Source organism: Somniosus microcephalus, chromosome 2, assembly GCF_052327205.1.
Source record: "Somniosus microcephalus isolate GS21.2 chromosome 2, FLI_Smic_1.0, whole genome shotgun sequence".
NCBI lineage: Eukaryota > Metazoa > Chordata > Chondrichthyes > Squaliformes > Somniosidae > Somniosus > Somniosus microcephalus.
In genome coordinates, this window is record NC_140988.1 from 217,084,156 (window position 1) to 217,105,234 (window position 21,079).

Genomic DNA, 21,079 nt, shown 5'->3' on the forward strand with positions numbered 1-21,079 from the left:
GAGCTAAAAAACTTACCTTTTTGGACAGAGTTTTTAATTAATGTATAAATGACTGACAAAATATTATTTTTCTTTTTTAAAACTCTTATGCTGGTAAAAGCAGGCCTTACACCTGCTTTTGCCAGGCATAAGAATTTCACATGCACAGAGCAGGCGGAAGTTGGGCAAATAGCGCAACTTTCCGCCCGCGGAGGCCCTTTACTTGGGGATGCAGATCATCTGTCAAGAGAATTCTTGACAGATCAAATGTTGGGGGTTTTCGCGCATGCGCTTTGCTTGCCTACACCTGAAACCTGCGCGGCCCTTACGGGCGCGTGCGTACCCGTAACGGTCACAAAATACAGCCCATTAAGCGCTTACTTTAATTCTCCTGCATATTAAATATCAAAGTCTGCTGAATTTCAAGTTAATCACTTGCGAAATTTCAGAAATATGTAAAAACAATCGAGTAGTGATAATGGGGGACATCAATTATCCCAATATAGACCGGGAGGGGGGCGCGGGAAGAAACAGTTCAAAGGGCAAGAAAGGAATTCCTAAAATGTGTCCAGGAGAACTTATGAGATCATTATGTTTCTAGCCCGAAGAAGGAGGAAGCAACGCTGGATCTAATTCAGGGGAACGAAGAGGGGCAAGTGAATCATGTTTCAGTGGGAAAACATTTGGGAAACAGTGATTACAATATTATTAGGTTTTAGAGTAGTTTTGGAAAAGGGCAAGGAAAAATCGAATGTGAAAATACTCAACTGGAGGGCGGCTAATTTCAGTGAGTTGAAAAGGGACGTGGCCCAGGTGGATTGGAATCATAGATTAGAAAGTAAAACAGTAAACGAGCAACGAGAGGCTGTCAAAGGGGAGCTAGTCAGAGTACTAGACACATTCCCACGAAGGTGAAAGGAAGGGCATCTAAAGCTAGAGCTCCCTGGATGACTAAAGAAATTGAGATTAAAATGAAACAGAAAAAGGAGGCTTATGATAAATGTCTGGTTCATAACACAGCAGAGGATGAAGCAGAATACAGAAAGTGCAGAGGAGAACTGAAAAAGGTAGTAAGAGGGGCAAAGAGAGTGTAAGAAAAAAGATGTAAAGTCTTTTATACATATAAATAGTAAAAGGATGGTTAAAGGAAGAGTGGGGCCGATTCGGGACCAAAGAAAATATTGTGGAGGCAGACGGCCTGGCTGAGGTACTAAATGAGTACTTTACATCTGTCTTCACAAAAGAGGATGCTACCAATGCCACATAGAGGAGGAGTGGGTAACATAAAAATAGATAAAGAGGTACTTAAAAGGTTGGCAGCGCTCAAAGTAGAAAAGTCACCTGGTCCGGATGGGATGCATTGAGGTTTTTCCACAGACACTCACAGTCTGGTCACAATCTTTCAATTCTCATTAGATATGGGAGTGGTGCCAGAGGACTGAATGATTGCAAATGTTACATCCCTGTTCAAAAAGGGGGAGCAGGATAAACCCAGTAATTACAGGCCAATCAGCCTAGCATTGGTGGTGGGGAAACTTCTAGAGGCCATAATCCAGGACAAAATTAATTGTAACTTGGACAGATTTTTTGAAAGAAAATTGTGTCCGACAAATGTGATTGAGTTCGTCGGTGAAATAACAGAGGGGGTTGATCAGGGCTGTGTAGTCGATCTGTATATGGGCTTTCAAAAACATTTGATAATGTGCCACATAACAGACTTGTTACCAAAATTGAAGCCCATGGGAATAAAGGGGCAGTGGCAACACGGATATAAAATCAGCTAAGAGACAGAAAGCAGAGAGTAGTTTGTCAGACTGGATGGAAGTAAAGAAAACGAGAAATAAATCCCATTTATATAGTGCCTTCCTCGACCTCAGGACAGCCAAAGCATATATAAACTAAATGGTACAACTTTAAATGGGTGAAGGAACAGAGACCTTGGGTTTCACATACATAAATCTTTGAAGGTGCCAGGACAAGTTGATACGGCCGTTATAAAAACCATGTGATATCCCGGACTTTATAAAATAGAGGCATAGGGCTCGATTTTCATTGGGCCGTTGAGGCGGGATTGAAGGTGTGTGGGGGGTTAAAATTGCAAAAACTGGCGGGCGGGCCCAACCCCGCCTCCAAGCAATTTTCATTAAATCGTGTCTAATGGTCCCGTCTTCGTCCCACCTCCAAGAGGCGGGATAGGCTGTTAAGGCCCTTAACAAGCACTAAATTGCCTCTATAATGCCATTTTGAAAGGCCTTTGAGATTTTAACCCTTTTCCCACGTGAAGCACGCCTGTTCTGAAACATGACGGTGAAACCTGGCAGGAGCACAATTGGATTGCTGACCATCAGCTGCAGGTCAACCATTAAATAGGAGATTTGATCAGCCATCAATTGCATTGTTGTCTCAGGTCTGGGGGAACTTTTAGAAGGCATAACCACAGCTGTGGAAGTTTGGAGCCTGCCACCCATCTCCAGTGTGACCTCCTGGGAAACCCCTCTTGCCACCCTCACTGAGCTCTTCCTCAACTGAGGCATATACCAGAAGCATGGGAGCCATTTATTTCCTTCCCTTCTGGACATTAGATGAGGACGAAGACCAGCCTCAGTACCAGCAGAACCAGGAACAACAGCAGCACCAACAGCAGTGCCAAGCTGCTGCTCAACCACCTGAAGCTGCACAGGTTGGAAGGGGCCAGCGCATGGACGCCCGTCGGCGCAGGAGATACTCCCCCAAAGAGGGTCTACAGACACAGGGTCAGCTACCTCAACATGTCTGAGCAGCAGTGCCAAAGGCGGCTCCGACTTTCACGAGAGGTAGTGGGTGACATCTGCGCAATGCTGCAACAAGACCTGCAGCTCAGAGGACCAGGTGGACAACCCTTACCAGTGGCCGTCAAAAGTCACCACCGCACTCAACTTTTTTGCCTCAGGCTCATTCCAGGGATCAGCAGCAGACATCAGCGGCATTTACCAGGCGGCCGCACACAGTTGCATCACGCAGGTAACCGATGCCCTCTTTGCCGTTGCGCACAATCACATCCATTTCACCAAGGATCAAGCAAGTGTCACGGCGCGTGTGTGGTTGGATTAGCTAATCTGGGTGCAGGGCGTCGTTGACTGCACACATGTGGCCCTTAAGGCAGCCCATCGCAATCCAGGTATTTTTGTCAACCGCAAGGGCTTCCACTCCCTTAACGTTCAGCTGGTGTGTGACCACAAGAAGGAAATTTTGCATGTTTGTGCCAAGTACCCTGGCAGTTACCATGACTCCTTCATACTGCGCCAGTCTAGTGTGCCTCCGCTATTCAGTCCACCAGACCAACTTAACGGATGGCTACTTGGAGACAAGGGCTATCCCCTGAAGACGTATCTAATGACGCCGTTGAGGAGACCATCCAACGAAGCGGAGGAGAGCTACAACTCCAGCCTCATGTCCACCAGAGCCATAATCGAGCAAACCATCGGTTTGCTAAAGATGTGCTTCAGATGCCTGGATAGATCAGGTGGAGCCCTGCCGTAATCAGTAGCCAGGGTCTCCAGAATCGTTGTGGTTTGCTGTGCACTTCACAACATGGCACAGCGTGGTGGCTTGCAGATTCTTGAGGACCAAGTGGCTCGTCACATATCCTCCTCAGATGAGGAGGAGGAGGAGAGCGAAAACGAACATCTTGCAGAGGCCCATCAACCAGCGGCAGCAGTATGCGAGAACATTGCTGCCCGGGATGCAAGGAACACACTCATCTTGGCCAGATTCGCTTAGCCTAGCCAATCAAGCACTTTTGCCTCGCAGCTTCTTACCTGAGCATCGACAATGGCCAAGAACCAGTGGATTCCTAGCAATTTGACCACCATACTGACAATTGCAAGTAATCCTAAACCCTCAATGTGGAAGTCCCATTCGCAAAATGACACACGCCACAACTACAGCAGTAGCCATCAGATTTTTTATTTACAGTAATCATCTGATGGCTTTTTAACATAAAACATCAAATTTCACCCAAGTGACTAGCCTTGTGACTATTTGTGCAGTATCTTTCTCTTATGCGTGCTCCTACGTGGTGCTTCCCCTGTGGCTTCAGCAGATGTGGAGGCCCCTTGCTCACTTTCTTGCTGCGCCCGTCTCGACACCTTTGGTGGGCGTCCTCTGGGGTTGCGAACCTGTGAGGGCTTGTCAACAGTCTGCTGCTCCTGTGCAGGGGTTGAGACGCCGATCTCAGATGGGTGTGGACTCTGACCGAGGGCACTGCAGTGGTATGGAAGTGAGAGCGCTTGGAGAGGAGCCCCCACTTCCTTGATATCTGCCACCAACTTCCCTCTCATGGGTCAGGACCCCCTCAGCGCTTGTGAGTGGCTTGAGAGCACCTTGCTGCACATCAGGAGGGTCATGGGGACCCGTATCTGCACTGGCAGTCCTACTCAGAAGGACTTCCATGAAGGTCTGGTTTCTCTGTTCAATAGATGACCATCGCTCCTCCAGAGTTGTCACTCTATTCAGAACACTCACCATGTTTTCTGCACTCTGGCGACTTATCACCTCCATGGAGGTTGCCATCCTTTCCATGGTGATGCGGTCATGCGCCAATGACTCCACAAGGGCTCTGCTCATGTTCGCAATGGAATCCTCCATTCGCTCCACACTCGCAGCGACCCTGGAGACAAAACCTGCCAGAGACTCCTGCATCTGTTCCTGGAGTTCCAGCACCGCTGATCTTGTGGATGGACCCAGAGGCAGAGGGTTGCCATGCAGCTGAGCCGAGCTGGCAGAGTCCTGCGCCCTCCAACTAGGACTCTCCACTGCTGTCCCCGTCTCCACAATCTGCTGATGCTCACTTGTGCGCTGTGAAACACCAGGTGACAACACTACTCTATCTCGCGATGGTCCCACCGAGGTGAGAGTGTCTGCGCTGGTGCTGGATTCTGTTGACGCTGTGCCCTCAGAGGTTGCAGCTTCCTCGGAGGAGTCTGGATACTCAGGCTCTTCCTCCTGGCTATTGGGGACGGGTGCTTGCAATGGTCCTGTGGGGGAGTAAAGGAGTCAGATGTGATGCCAAGGTTACATGCACATTGCATATTGCAGATGATCATTAGTCCATCTGTTAGAGCTTCAGAATCATTATCAGCGACTCATGCAATGTCAATGAGAGATGGAAAACTATTCTGTCACCAGCTTGCTGCGATGCACCCGTCTGTCCATCCCCCACTTGCGCATTGTCCTCCACTCCCACGATCTCCAGGACCGCCTCCTCCCAGGGGGGTGAGCTGGGCTACTGAGGGTGGCCCTCCTCCTGTCCTTGCTCAATCTCTCTTATTGTGAGCTCTCTTTTCCTGCAATGAGGGAGACAAGTGGAGGTTGAGTGAGAATGAAGGAGTGAGTGCAGAGAATCCATAGCATAGATGCTTAGAAGGAGACAAAGATGGAGTGAGGTGGCAATCACAGTGAGGGAGTGTGAGGGCTGCATAGTCGAATAGTTAGGTGATCGTGACCATAGAGAGAGAGGGAATGGGTAAGGGTGCAGGGATGTCAGTGTCAAGTGGGATGTGGAGGAAGAGATTGCTAAAACCGAGTGCTGGTGAGGAAAGGCAATGGGGATCAGATTGAGGGTGATGGGAAATTCACTCACTTTTCCAGTGCACAGAAGATCATGAAATCTCTTCCTGCACTGAAGCCAGGTTCTGCGGATTACTGACAATGAGTTGACCTCCTCTGCCATCTGGATCCACACAGCCTTGGTCTGCTGGGGAGGCTTCTTCCTCCCTGAAGGGAAGAGTACCTCTTTATGTGCTCTTGCTCCCTCTACTAAAGCCTGCAGGGCAACATCATCGAACCTGGGAGCAGACCTAGGTCTCTGGCTGGCCATTCTTCCTCCAGGACCCTCTCACTGCAAAGGCCAAAAGCTTGGCAGTCTGCAGAAGAAGCAAGGCTTGTTGCAGACCTTAAATGGAGCAGCAATGATGACGTCATCGGAGGCGACTTTCAGACTGGAAAAACTCATTGGCCATGGGTTTCCACACGCTGGAACTCAATTGGCCAATTAAGTTAAAATCGCATCATTCTCCCACATCGATTTAGATTCGGGTGGCTAACACGAAATGCGGATTACACAACCCCAGCCCGCCCGAATCAAAATCCAGCCCATAGAGTACAAAAGCAAGGAAGTTATGCTAAACTTTTATAAATCACTGGCTAGGCCTCAGCTGGAGTATTGTGTCCAATTTTGGGCACCTCACTTTAGGAAGGATGTCAAGGCCTTGGAAAGGGTGCAGAAGAGATTTACTAGAATGATACCAGGGACAAGGATAGAGAAGCTGGGATTGTTCTCCTTAAAGCAGAGTTGTTTAAGGCAGATTTCAAAGATGTGTTCAAAGGAGAAACTGGTAGGAGGGTTGATAACCAGAGGACACAGATTTAAGATAATTTGTAAAAGTAGTAGAGGGGAGATGAGGAAAATTTTTTTTACACAGCAAGATATTATGATCTAGAATGCACTGCCTGAAAGGGTGATAGAAGCAGATTCAATAGTGACTTTCAAGAGGGAATTGGATATATACTTGAAAAGGAAAAATTTGCAGGGCTGCGGGGAAACAGCAGGGGAGCGGGACTAATTGGATAACAACTTGTATTCATATAGCACCTTTAACGTATTAAAACATCCCAAGGCGCTGCAGAGGAGTATTTTAAGACAAAAAATTTGACATCTATCCACATTAGGGCAGGTGACCAAAAGCTTGGTCAGAGGTAGGTTTTAAGGAGCATCTTAAAAGGAGGAAAGAGAGGTATAGCAAGTCGGACAGGTTTAGGCAGGGAATTCCAGAGCTTAGGGCCTAGGCAGCTGACGGCACGGCCACCAAAGGTTGAGCGATTATAATCAGGGATGCTCAAGAGGGCAGAATTGGAGGAGCGCAGATATCTCGGGGGGGTTGTGGGGCTGAAGGAGATTACAGCGATAGGGAGGGGTGAGGCCATGGAGGGATTTGAAAACAAGGATGAGAATTTTGAAATCGAGGCACTGCTTAACCAGGAGCCAAATGTAGGTCAGCGAGCACAGGGGTGATGGGCAAACGGGATTTGGTGAGAGTTAGGACACAGGCAGCCGAGTTTTGGATGGCCTCAAGTTTACGTAGGGTGGAATGTGGGAGGCCAGTCAGGAGTGCATTGGAATAGTCAAGTCTAGAGGTAACAAAGACACGGATGAGCTGAGGCAGGGCAGAGACGGGCAATGTTACGGAGGTGGAAGTAGGCGGGATATGTAGTCTTTCAAAGAGCCGATACAGGTACAATTGGTCTCCTTCTGTGCTGTATAATTCTATGAATATGCATTGAAGAAATGCTACCCGAAAGAGCTTGTTGTACATCTATCACATCTTTAGCTGATGCCTCTCTTCAGACACTAGTTTACCTCATATATCTTGTTTGTTCCCTTAGTTAATAGGAGGCATTCTACTTGCAGTGCAATTGTAAATTAATTGTCATAGGTCCTGACAAACCAGGAGCAACAGTTACAAATATATACAAGGTAACCCTGATTAATCAATCAGCCCTGCCTCTGCAAAAATTGATCGTATAAAAGGGGCTCCATACAGGAACCTTAGGTACGATTTTTTTCCTTAAAAGTGCAGAAATGATCTAGGGTAATAGAATTTCCTGTGAAATTATCTATTTTGCAGCGGAACCTCCAATAATCAGGCACAATGGCAGGAACCCATCAGTAGATAATGGAGATTGGTAGCTAGTCAAAAGTCCCTAAAATTAGGTTTTGCAATACGAGGCAGATAATGCATCCAGAGCGTTGCAGTACCAATGTTGCAGAAGTGGGCTACTGGTAAAACAGAGCACAATTGCAATGGAGCAAGTGAAGGAGGAATTGAATTTGATGCATCCTGTTGGCTCCCGAGTAACTCGAGGGCTCCTTCAGCTGCCGAGCGGAGGGATTGGGACCACTCGGAGCCTGCCTAAAAATGCGCTTTTGTAGCTCAACATCACGGAGTCATTAGAGCGTATGCTGAAGATCCCGCACAATTTACAGCAATACTGTCGGCATAGGATTGAAGACAAGTGCAAAATAAAGACAAACAGACAGACTTGCATTTATATAGCATCTTTCACGACCACCGGACGTCTCAAAGCACTTTACAGCCAATGAAGTACTTTGAAGTATAGTCATTGCTGTAATGTAGGAAATGTGGCAGCCAATTTGTGCACAGCAAGCTCCCACAAACAGCAATGTGACAATGACTAGATAATCTGATTTTGTTATGTTGGTTGAGGGATAAATATTGGCCAGGACACTGGGGATAACTCCCCTGCTCTTTTTCGAAAGAGTGCCATGGGATCTTTTACATCCACCTGAGAAAGCAGACGGGGCCTCAGTTTAACGTCTCATCCGAAAGACAGCACTTCCAACAGTGCAGCACTTCCTCAGCACTGCACTGGAGTGTCAGCCTAGATTTTTGTGCTCAAGTTCATGGAGTGGGACTTGAACCCACAACCTTCTGACTCAGAGGCGAGTGCGCTACCAACTGAGCCACAGCGGATACTGTCAAACAAAAGGAACAACTTTATTCACCAAGAAAAGGAGATGAAATATAAATGACAAAACAATATTAGCAGGATGTGAAATAAAGCCATGACCAGAAAAACTTAATTGGGAAAGCAGATAATGTACCACTGTAAGGAGGAACGATGTTAATTGAATACTAATTAATGCAGAAGTCCTGGGATGCTTCAGGCATTATCGTCATGGTCACTTGGAAATGAGACTGCAGAAACTTCTCATCTTAAGATTTGAACACTCTGACAAAAGTGACGTTCATTCCTTCTAATTTTCACTTTGAATGCAGTTCAGTAATTAAATTTGTACATATTTCTGAGAGAAGAAAACATTCATCATCATTTTAATGTTTCTTTTCCTTCAGCCTACTTTACCTCTTTCCATCAAATCGAATGTTGCCAACAAAATCGTACACGTGTCGGTTGGGATTCTCGCATTCGAGTTTGCCAGAAAAATTCATTAAACTATCAATATCTTTTATGTCTGCTGTCTGAGGTAGACCCTTGAGAGAGGAAGAGAGAAAATCACAACTTTCATTTGCATGAACAAAATTTTATAATGGTTTACTGTCAATTTTCATTTTTAATACTGCCTGGGGGCTGCTGCCAGCCCAAATTGGTCTGGCGCACACCAGCGAGCTGCCTCATGGTGCTCAATTGGCACCTGCAGCTCGCTGGAATTATGGTGATGAAGGCCCAATTTAGCCTCCGGCTTCTGGTGCGCATATGAAATACATCGACAATCTTGCACCCAAAATAGACCTAAACCAATTTCTGCCCCAAGGTGTCTGAGAGGTGATTTGAGGGATATACAAAATAGTATGGAAGAGATTATTCTGGAATACTGCATAAATTTAATTGTGGGAGTTGGACAAGGGGACGCGGGTTCAAACTACTAAAATGTAACTTTGGGGCCAATAGCAGGAAGTTTTTCTTCAAGCAGAGAGTGATCAACGCTTGGAATAGAATTCAAGGCAGAGCAGTGGAGGCAAAAAACCTAGAATCATTTAACAAGCAACTAGGTGCAGCAATGGAGGGAGGCGTAGGGCTCTTCTGAATGGATGAATTAAGATGGACCAAGTGTTCTTGCTCGTCCTTAAGTATCTTATGAAATACAAAAAGTTGCTAAGATAAACAAAATGTCATTAACAGACTCTCTAACTGTATGTTTGTACAGTACAATGAAGCTTTTGTTCACCTGTGCCTATTTGCTCAAGGATAAATACAGGCAAATTTGAACCTCCTAATTGGAATCACCTTGGATCTAAAATAGTTTTGCTCTTCTTCACCAAACGTAAACATGATCCTGAATGACCATTTCAAAATATCTTTATTTTTAAAATCCAGATAAGAATCTGTTTAAGGTTAATTCTCCTTAACATTGTACCTGTAATTAGATTATTGCTTAAAGTGATGTAGTGCTGCTTAGAAATGAAGCATGGCATGGACTGCCACATTGAGCGAAAAAAAACCACTAGATTTAAGCTCTGGAAAGAAATCTGAAACAAATAGAGGACTTGACTTCCCCTCAACTCATATTATAGTGAAAGGTACAAGGAGCGGTCACTGAGTTATAAACGATTTTTGAATTAAAAATAGTTATGGTCACAATAAAACTATAAAGTATCCAAATCATATTTTTAGTTGAAATTACATAGAATTTACAGGACAGAAAAAGGCATTTGGCCCAACTTGTCCAAGCCGGTGTTTATGCTTCACACGAGCCTCCTCCTAACCTACTTCATCTAACCCCATTAACGTATCCTTCTATTCCTTTCTCCTTCGTGTACTTATCTAGCTTCTCCTTAAGTGCATCTAGGCTATTTGCCTCAACTACTCCTTGTGGTAGCAAGCTACACATTCGAAACCATTCCTGGGGTAAAGAATGTTCTCCCGAATTCTTTATTGGATTTATTAGTGACCATCTTAGATTTATGGCCTCTAGTTTTGGTCTCCACACAAGTAGAAACATCTTCACTCTGTCTACCCTATCAAACCCCTTCAAAATTATGAAGACCTCTATTAAGCTACTCCTCATCCTTCACTCTTCCAGAAAGAGCCCCAGCCTATTCAGCCTTTCCTGATGGTTCTAACCTCTCAGTTTCAGGACCACCCTTGTAAATGTACTACTTCAACTAATTCTTTATAAAGTCTTTGTAGAAACGCAAATATTACTTGTTTACTCAGATGGAGTTAGAAACAAAATAAAAATTTTCTAAATTATCCAAAATGTACAAAATTTAATTCCTAATAGAACTAGCACTTTTGTCTCTAACTGCAATTTCAGGCCTGGAGTAGCACAACTATTATTTTTTCAGGGTTCATAGATCTTACTGTTTGATCGATGCATTTATTATAACCACGAGTCAAATTCACAAAGCTGTATTTAAAGTTATTTGGATTATCCCAAAAATAAACCAAACTCAGACAAAAAATGGCTTTCCTACAACTATGTTGAATTAAATTTGTTTGCTTATTAAATGTATTGCAAACCAATATGGATGAAAATCTTACCTGTCGGATCTTAAGATTTGTTTCTCCATCTAAATTAGAAGTTTCAATGTAGCACATTGCCTGTGGTTCACTGATATGAAACAGAATGACAAGCTTATTAAATTTTAAGCAGTCAATATATGACTACTTGGAAAACTTGCAAAGTTTTTCAGTGATAGAATTAAATTCCAGCAGAACAAGTTATTCAGCATTCACTAGCATCATTGAAGCATTTTTCAATAAAAATGCATCTTTAGTTTTTCACCAAACTCATGGCTAACCATTATAAAATTGTTTTATATGTTACAGTAAACCTTTGCACCATGATGCATGCAATGTTGCAGTGATTTGAAAAATGGAATATTCAGATATGTATAAATTGAACTCGTGAAAGCAAGTCTCAACAGAGCACTGGGGTTCACTTCTTGAAATATTATTTTATTGATTAAAATAAAAAATTTTAATGGTCATAATTTTAAGGATTTTTAAGACACTAATATGAAACAATGACAAGCTTATTACATTTTTCAACTGTTTCCATCCATGTTACACTATCACGCAAATGTTTGACTATGCTAGTCTAATAGTCAAGCATTTATTAATTTAGACAGATAGTTTTATATAATTAAATTGAGTAATTACCTTAGATATCTAAGTTACAAACAGAATAACGAAGTCAAACTTTGGATAATTTACTTTATAAATCTTATTTATGCATTTCATTTATGCACAAAATGAGTAATGGTTATACAAAAGATGGCTGAACACACCAAAGATGATTTTAATAATTTTGCTCTGCAGATGACAAAACACTTCAAAGTGTTTAGCACCTATTCCTTAAAACACATCTTGCAGTTTCTACTCCCACCGAGATTTAAGGAGGAGGAGGAGAAAATAAACATTTCCTCATTATTTAATTCGGACAATTCTTAAAGCCCAATCAATTACTATTGATGGACCAGTTCCATGACTGTTCATAAAGATGTGCCCTGGGAATGTGTACATTCTGTCATAAGGGGAATAGCTCATGCATGTTACATGTGCAAGAAAAGATTCTGTGTACCTGTTAAACAAGTGGGAGTGGGGCAGGGGAAACATCATCCAAAAGGCAAAATAGTATATGTAAAATAATTAGAAATACATTTAATAAAAACACATCCATTAACGCAGCAGCAAAGCTACACAACAGTAAACAGATACAAAATCAGAAAAATAGGGACTGCGCAGCAAGCTTCCTGATTAGTAAGTTACAACACCACAAGGTGCAGTTGCAGCACTGTAATAATTATATTTGCCACAGCAACATGCAGTTTGTCACATAATACAAAAAGTGAGAAGTTTTAAATCCAAGAACATGCAAAAGATAACATTCAGAAAAGTACAGTGGGTCCTCCAGCAAGCTTGTAAAACCCACCAAGAAAAAAATTATTAAACAGGGCATCTTCTTAGACAGCTCAACACTTAGTAAAATAACATTTTTGGGAAAGCATCTTTTGTTTCATCTTTAAATTACAAGATGTAAACAGCCTAAATGTCTTTGTTTTGCTCTAAAGGATAAGCATAAAGCTGGACTTCTGCAAAAGTCATAATTTTACATATGGTTTACTTCATTTCTAAAATTGGCCTTTTTACAGCATCACTATTAGTTAATCCATTACCTGCTCTATGCATGGTTACCTGGGCATTTAAGTATAATTGAAAATAGCTACATGCAACTTTGGCATTACAAAATTAAGCTACTGTTGAGCATTATGGACAAAAAGGGATGATGTGAACTATTCAGCTTGTAAGAAAATATTTACGCACAATATATGGTAATCTTTGATAGAACAAAATGTTATGTTGATTTATAACAATTCTGTGTCAGTGAAGGGGAATAGATTATTTGTGACTTCTTAATGCAATAAAATTACTGGAGAGCATAATGGTGAGTATTGCAACTCCAATATATTGCACTAGAGAATTATGGAACTGATTCTATCGGACAAGTTCTTAATTTCAATTGTGCTGCCATGGAGAGTGCCAAAGAGAGGCCAGGTACTTCCCAGAAAGAGGAGCCACAGCAAGACTGAGCAGCTTTCCTTTGTGCACTTTCTAGTGTTTCATATGGAGCAGCTCTGGAGGTAGCCCGAGAGTAAACTTTCAGACCATCCCTTTGGTCAATAAGAAAGTTACATTGCATTGGGGAGGGGGAGCAAATTGATATTTTTTTACCCCTCCCCCACAAGGTAATTTCTGTTAGTAATCAAAATTTATTCGGGAATCTGATGTAGAATGTGAATCAAAGTACATCTGAAGAAGAATTACAAATAGCCTCTTTGGGGCTGCCTTTGAGGACCCACTGCTGCTTTAAAATGCTGCAGTATTATATTCCCTAAATCAAATCTGACCTTGATGACAGAATGACGAGGTCAGCTGGGAGGTGTTCCCCATTGGTCACTTTCACAATCTCCCCCACTGCCACCTGTATTAATCCCAGCAGATAGAGGGTTAGGACACACACACACACAAATAATGTGGAGGGATAAGGTAATAATGGAAAACGTGATGAGAAAAAGGTAAAAAGAAGCAAATTGATTGGTTATACAGAAAATAAAAACAATTACAATTTATTTGCAATATAATTTTTCAAAATCCATTTTATTCATGTCAGATGCAATCAATCATATGACTCCAAGGATTGCCTAGATATTTTAAAAAAGTGTTGTGTGCAGAAGGATCTGTACACAATATGAATATTTAGAATAGGAAATGTATTCCTGCAAAAGTAAATTGTAATACACAGAAAATACACTCAATCTTTTTATAAATCACAACTAGTTTTTTTGTAAAACACAGAAAATGCGCTTGGGACAGATATTTGATCAATCTTAAAGGCTCAAACCATCTACAATTTCAAATAGTAGTTAAGAAAATATATATTAATTTGGTGGCTTGTAGTGCTTTACAAAGTAGTGCTTTTAGAATTGGCAACATTCAATAATAGATAGCAAGCCAAGTTCCACAACAGGGCATATTAACATGAAAAAAAAATGAAATTAATTTTAAAAATGTTGAAGTTAATAAAAATCTACATTACGCTACTACATCTCATTGTCAAGTTAGATCTTCACGATTCTGGTTTTCACTCAAACAGCAACAAAACTAATCTTTTAACTATGATTTTAAGGTATCAGAGGGAGTGTTGTGCATTTTCTAAAGTTATAACGGAAGCACTGCTAAACTAAAATGCACACTAATTTTATTTCATGTACACTTTTGAATGAAAATCAGGACTTTTGAGTTTTCACTTATAAAAAATAATCTAGGTTTCAATCTATGCCTTGTGTGACTTGAACAGAAAATGGATTTTGTAAAAAACATCTAAAAAGGTTTCAAAGAAATAGTCTCCAAGAAAATGGTTCAGCAAAAAAAATGGAAACTAAGTTGCATTTTGTGAAATATCAATTTGGTCCATTGTAAATAATAGTGCTTAAATGGATTTTTAGATTAATTTTGGGAAACTCAGGCTGAATTTCTATAAAAAATTCTCATCCGATTTCATAAACAACCACATCTTTAGAAAATCCCTTTAAAATACAGCTCATGGTGATGAAAAGTCTTAAATCTGAAACTATTTCCAAGTCTTAAATCTGAAACTATTTCCAGAGTTGGTATAACATAAAAATATAGAAACAAAGTATTGTGGTGGCACTTTCTAAACAAAATTTTAAAAATCTTTTATATCGCAAGAGCAATTATGGCTATTAAATAAATGAAACAATGTGAAACTAGTGATCTATAGTTATCCTTTCTGCCTAAGCATCAATTTTCTCTTTGTTAACCCACAGAAAAGTCCAAAAATCAAAAGTAATTGATCTAATATACACAAGTTAACTTGTACTGCATGAGCCACGATCTGACAGTTACGCTGCCTGTGGCCTCCAGCGCTAAGCCCGTTGGGAGTATGCGTGGTCAGTGGGAGGAAACCTTACTTGCATGGGCCTGGTGGGCACCCAAGCCAATGTCAGAGCATCTCAGGCACCCATTGGCAATGTACCCCCTCATTTCTTTTTTTTTTTTAAATAAAGGTGCCCGGCCCATTCAAAATTTTGTGCATGCACGAAATCTCTCATTCAAAAGCCAGTCCAGGGCTGCGCAGGACCTGCGGCAGTGCAGCTTAGTGGTAACATTGCCCAATGACCCACACAGGCTGGAAACTGCACTTGCTGCCCTTCTAGGCTGGGAGGATGTATAGACCCCTTTGGAGAAACATAGTTTCTGCTCCCTCTGCAAAGGAGCCAATAATAAAACTTTTTGTTCTTCAGGGTCCAGGCTGTTTACCAAGTGTGGATCCCCTCTGCTGGGACCCATTTACAATCATGCAGAACAGAAAGAGGCTATTCGGCCATTTTGTGCCTGCACTGGCTCTTAGAAAAAGCTATTCAATTTGACCCACTCCCCTGTTCATTCTCCATAGCCCAGCAAATTTTCCTTTTCAAGTATTTATCCAATTACCTTTTGAAAGTTATTATTGAATTTGCTTCCACCATCCTTTCAGGCAATGCATTCCAGATCACAACTACTTCTTGTGTAAAAAAAAGTCATCTCCCTGCTGGTTCTTTTGCAAATTATCTTAAATCTGTATCTTCTGGTTACCAACCCTCCTGCCAGTGGAAACAGTTTCTCCTTATTTACTCTATCAAAACCCTTCATAATTCTGAACATCTCTATTAAATCCCCCCTTAACTTTTTCCAAGTGCTTCAAGGAGAACAATCACAGCTTCTCCAGTCTCTCAACATAGCTGAAGTCCCTCATCCCTGGTATAATTCTGATAAATTCCTCTGCAACTTCTCCAAGGCCTTGACATCCTTCCTAAAATGTGTGGTGCCTAGAATTGAACACAATACTCCAGCTGAGGCCTAACCAGTGATTTATAAAGGTTTACCATAACTTCCTTGCATCTTCTGAAGGACAGTCCACCTGGCCTCATAGGACTCCACATTTACACTACATCCCACTGAGGCTGGGGGAAGTGGGAACTTCCAGCATAAGGAAGCCCACCCCCTCTGACACAGGGGCCCATGTTTGGGGCCCAGACAAGACCTCCTGAAACTCCAGAACCTGGTGTATCCATTGCAGTTGCAGCACGACTGTGCCAGAAGTCTCTTGCAATTTTGGGGCTGGTGTTCTTAATCCACACACAAGGAACATGGTTTTAATGTTGAATAGTTTATACTATCGTGTTGTCATGTTCAAGTCAGGATTAGTTAAAATGGAGACAAATACATAATGGTTTCAACCTATTATGGATATCGCCATTGCGAACATAAAGAATTAAAACTCAGTACCCTGGACAGCTGTTAATAGGGTAGAACTTCTACTAGGCAACATTTATTTTAAATGAATTGTCTTTTCTGACCCAAACAAAACCTGGCGTTCATTATACACTAGAAACATTCCAAACAATAAGTGACAAATGTGTGGTCTAGTTCCATTTTGCCATTGATTCCATTTTCTTGGAGCAGTACTGGGACAGTGCAGGAGGTAGAGGGGTCATCCTCTACACAAGCATCAACAGGCATCTCTACCTTGATGAGAGTAGTACAGTATCAGCAGGTATGCATTCTGTGCAATTTATTTTAACTATATCGCCAACCTCTTCCTGCAAGAAAGAAACTATTAAGTGGTTAACACTAGTGACTTTGAATGCCACAGCAAACGGTGAATGCTGTCTCATTAAATTCAGCATTATCTCATAATGCTTCTATTAAAGTTCCATTTAAATGAATTGTCTTTTAGGATATGTTAACAGAGGAGTTCTGGAATATTCTGAAATGCTGACCACATAAATCATCATAGAACCAGTTATACCAAGGGAATTTTCCAGGTTAATTTTAACTGCAATTTCTTTTTTATTACATAGAATGTATAGCAGAGAAACAGGCCGTTCGGCCCAACTGGTCTATGCTGGGGTTTATGCGCCACACCTGCCTCCTCTCACCTATCAAAAATGATCATCTTTATAACAATACTAAATACTCAGTATGTTTTATTTAATAATGGGTGGTATCAATCCTGTCCACACTAGATGTGCACACAAGAGGATTATCTAGCAGGAGCCAGTAGGTATGCATTCTGTGCAGACCTACTGACCCATTTTGAGGGGGGAAAGGGGAACAGCTGGAAATTGTGGTCCATGTGGGAAGCAATGACATAGGAAGGAAAAGGGTTGCGGACCAGCAGTCAGAGTTTCAGGAGCTTGGGAGGAAGTTAAAAAGCAGGACCTTGGAGAAGTAATCTCTGGATTAATCTCAGTGCCACACACCAGTGAGAATAGGAATAGCAGGATAAAACAGCTTTGCGTGTGGCTGGAGAAACAGGTTAACGTGTGGCTCGAGAAATGGTGCAGGAGGGAGGATTCAGATTCCTGGGGGATTGGGACCAGTTCTGGGGCAGAAGGGACGTGTTCAAGATGGACGGGTTGCATCTCAACAAAGCTGGGATGAATATCCTTGCAAGGAGGTTAACTAGTGCTGTGGGGGAGGGTTTAAAACTAATTTGGCAGGGGGATGGGCACCAGGATGAATGTCCTCATGGGAAGGTTAACTAGTGCTGTGGGGGATGGGCACCAGGATGAAACATCTGAACAGATAAACAAGGTGCACAGAGGACTGGGAGAGACAAATAGCACTAGATTAAAGAATAGTCCAGAAATAGGAGAGATAAGACAGGGAACAAATGCGAGGCAGTCTAAGATGGATTTGGAGTGCGTGTGCGGAAATGCACGTAGCATGGTAAATAAGGTTGGTGAGCTGCAGGGCCAAATCGCCACATGCGACTATGATATAGTGGCAATAACAGAGAGCTGGCTCAAAGAAGTGGAGGGTTGGGAACTAAATATTCCTAGCTGCAACGTATTCAGGAAAGATAGGGAAGTGAATAAAAGGTGGGGTGCGACAGCACTGATCAAAGAAACTATTATAGCACTAGAAAGGGATGGTGTAGTTGAGAGGTCTAAGACAGAATCTATTTGGTTAGAATTAACGAATAGAGGAGCTATCAGGTGTATACTATTGGCCACCAAATAGTGGGAAGATGATAGAGGAGCAAGTCTTCAGGCAAATTACAGAAAGATGCAAGAACTATAGAGTAGTGATAATGGGGGACTTCAATTACCCCAATGCAGACTGGGGTAGTAACAGTGTAAAGGGCAAAGAGGTGGAGGAATTCCTGAAATGTGTATAAGAGAATTTTCTTGATCAGTGTGCTTCCAGCCCAACGAGAAAGGAAGCAATACTGGGGAATGAAGTGCGGCAAGTGGAGCATGTTTCATTGGGGGAGCATTTGGGGAACAGTGATCATAATATCATCGGGTTTAGAATAACTATGGAAAAGGACAAGGAACAATCGAGCATAAAAATACTTAACTAGAGGAGGGCTAATTTCAGTGAGTTGAAGAGGGATCTGGCCCAGGGAGGATTGGAATCAAAAATTGGTAAGCAAAACAGTAATTGAGTAAAGGTAGGCCTTCAGAGGATGGAGTTTGGGTATAGACTAGACACATTCCCACGAGGGGGAAAGGAAGGGCATCCAAAGCTAGAGCTCCCAGGATGATCGAAGATATAGAAATTAAAATGAAACAGAAAAAGGAGGCTTATGACAAATCTAAGGTTCATAATACAGTACAGAACCAAGCTGTATAAAGTACAGAACCAAGCTGTATACAGTACAGAACCAAGCTGTATAAAGTACAAAGGGGATCTAAAAAAGGAACTAAGAGATAAGAGGGTCAAAGAGAGAGTATGAACATAGATTAGCGGCTAACATAAAAGGGAGCCCAAAAGTCTTTTATAAACATATAAATAGTAAAAAAAAGGGTAGTCAAAAGAAGGGTGGGGCCGATTAGGGACCAAAAAGGAGATCTACTTGTGGACAAGATTTACCAGGATGATGCCAGCAATATGAAATTATAGCTAGAGGAAAGACTTGAGATACAGAAACTATTTTTACAGCAGCAGATAAGGCTAACAGGAGATTTAATCCCCACCGTTCCCTTTGTCCCATCATTGGTGGCTGTGCTTTTAGCTGTCCTAGCCCTACACTCTGGAATTCCACCTCCTCTCCTCCTTAAAACCCACCACTTTGACCACGCTTCTGGTCACCCATCCTAATATCTCCTTTGGCTCAGCATCCATTTTGTCTGATTATGCCTCTGTGTCTCAGTATGTTTTCTACATGAAAAGGTGTTATATAAATGAAAGTTATTATTGTATAGAAGGAGCCGTCATTTTACTTCTGTATGCTGTAGGTGTAGATTAAAACCATTTCTCTCATCGGATAGGGAATATTTTCAAAACTCATGTGGGATCTGTACTTTGCATTAAAAGTCTAAGTCCTTCATTACCCGTATTCCAATTAGCCACGGTCCTGATTATTCACCAAAATTTTGCTTTGAACCAAGTATTACATGAAGCATCACTTCATTCCACAGCCAGCTAATAGCACTCTCTTCCTGTCCAGCATAAATCAACTTCACATCTCCAGAAAAATTTAATTTAATGCATGTTTGTTGTATTATTCTTCACTTCATACTTTCATGCATTTGGGGAGGGCTAACCTGGCAAATTGGATCCAAAATTGGCTCAGAGGCAGAAAACAAAGTGTAATGGTTGAAGGGTGTTTTTGTGACTGGAAGGCTGTTTCCAGTGGGGTTCTGCAGGGCTCAGTACTGGGTCCTTTGCTTTTTGTGGCATATATATCAATGATTTGGACTTGAATGTCAGAAGTGTGATTAAGAAGTTTGCAGATGATACAAAAATTGGCCGTGTGGTTGATAATGAAGGCGGCTGCAGACTGCAGGAAGATATCTATGGATTGGTCAGGTGGGCAGAACAGCAGCAAATGGAATTCAATCCGGGGAAGTGTGAGGTAATGCATTTGGGGAGGGCCAACAAGGCAAGGGAATACACTCTAAATGGTAGGACACTGCGAAGTGCAGAAGATCAGAGGGACCGTGGAGTGCATGTCCACAGGTCCCTGAAGGTAGCAGGACAGGTAGATAAGGTGGTTAAGAAGGCATACGGGATACTTGCCTTTATTAGCCAAGGCATAGAATACAAGAGCAGGGAGGTTATGCTTGAACTGCATAAAACACTAGTTAGGCCGCAGCATTGCAGGAAGGATGTGATTGCACTAGAGGGAGTTTAGAGGAGATTTACAAGGATGTTGCCTGGGCTGGGGAATTTTAGCTATGAGGAAAGATTGGATAGGCTGGGGTTATTTTCTTTAGAACAGAAGAAGCTGAGGGGGGACCAAATTGAGGTGTATAAAATGATGAGGGGCCTAGATAGAGTGGATAGGAAGGAACTATTTCCCTTAGCAGAACGTTCAATAACCAGGGAACATAGAGTTAAAATAATTGGTCAGAGGTTTAGAGGGGATTTGAGGAGAAATTCTTTTCACCCAGAGGGTGGTGGGGGTCTGGAATTCACTACCTGAAAGGGTGGTAGAGGCAGAGACCCTCATCCCATTTAAAAAGTACCTGAATATGCACTTGAAGTGCCGTAACCTACAAGGCTACGGACCAAGTGCTGGAAAGTGGGATTAGGGTGGATAGCTTTTTGTCGGCCGGCATGGACAAGATGGGCTGAATGGCCTCCTTCTGTGCTGTAAATTTCTATGATTCTATGATACCCAAGCGTAGGTTATTGTGGCACATGTGCAAGACCAAAATGTTGGGACTCAAATTATCTGCCAATTTCCAATATCCACTGTGGAGGAGGCGGCATCCGGTGATTTATACTGGATAAAGCATGTTCCATTATACTGGATAAAGCATGTTCCATTATGCTTTTCTCTGCAGTAATACAGCTTTTAAGTAACTCCACATTAAAGCCTTTTAATGGTTGTATCCAGAGTATCTTTCAAAAATTAGAAACTCATACACCTTCAGCTTTCATCTGTGGTAACCCAGATTTAAAATAGATACATTACCACCCCTTTCACTTCACACAATCAACCCTTTTGTCATTTAATCTCTCCTGCCTTCCACCCTATCACAGACCTTTCCTTTTGTTC

General features: G+C 42.2%; 1 protein-coding gene across 2 annotated transcripts in view; it reads right to left on the reverse strand.

The window, feature by feature from the left end:
* The window catches only part of atp8a1 (ATPase phospholipid transporting 8A1), a 546,817-nt gene that overhangs the window by 311,259 nt on the left and 214,479 nt on the right, over positions 1-21,079 (reverse strand). For both annotated transcript variants that reach the window (XM_085969404.1, XM_085969397.1), the window contains exons 7-9: positions 13,410-13,483; positions 11,041-11,110; positions 8,902-9,029 (exon numbers count right to left, since the gene is read on the reverse strand). In XM_085969404.1, the coding sequence (XP_085825530.1) occupies positions 8,902-9,029; positions 11,041-11,110; positions 13,410-13,483 (272 nt within the window). The remainder of the gene's footprint in view (positions 1-8,901; positions 9,030-11,040; positions 11,111-13,409; positions 13,484-21,079) is intronic.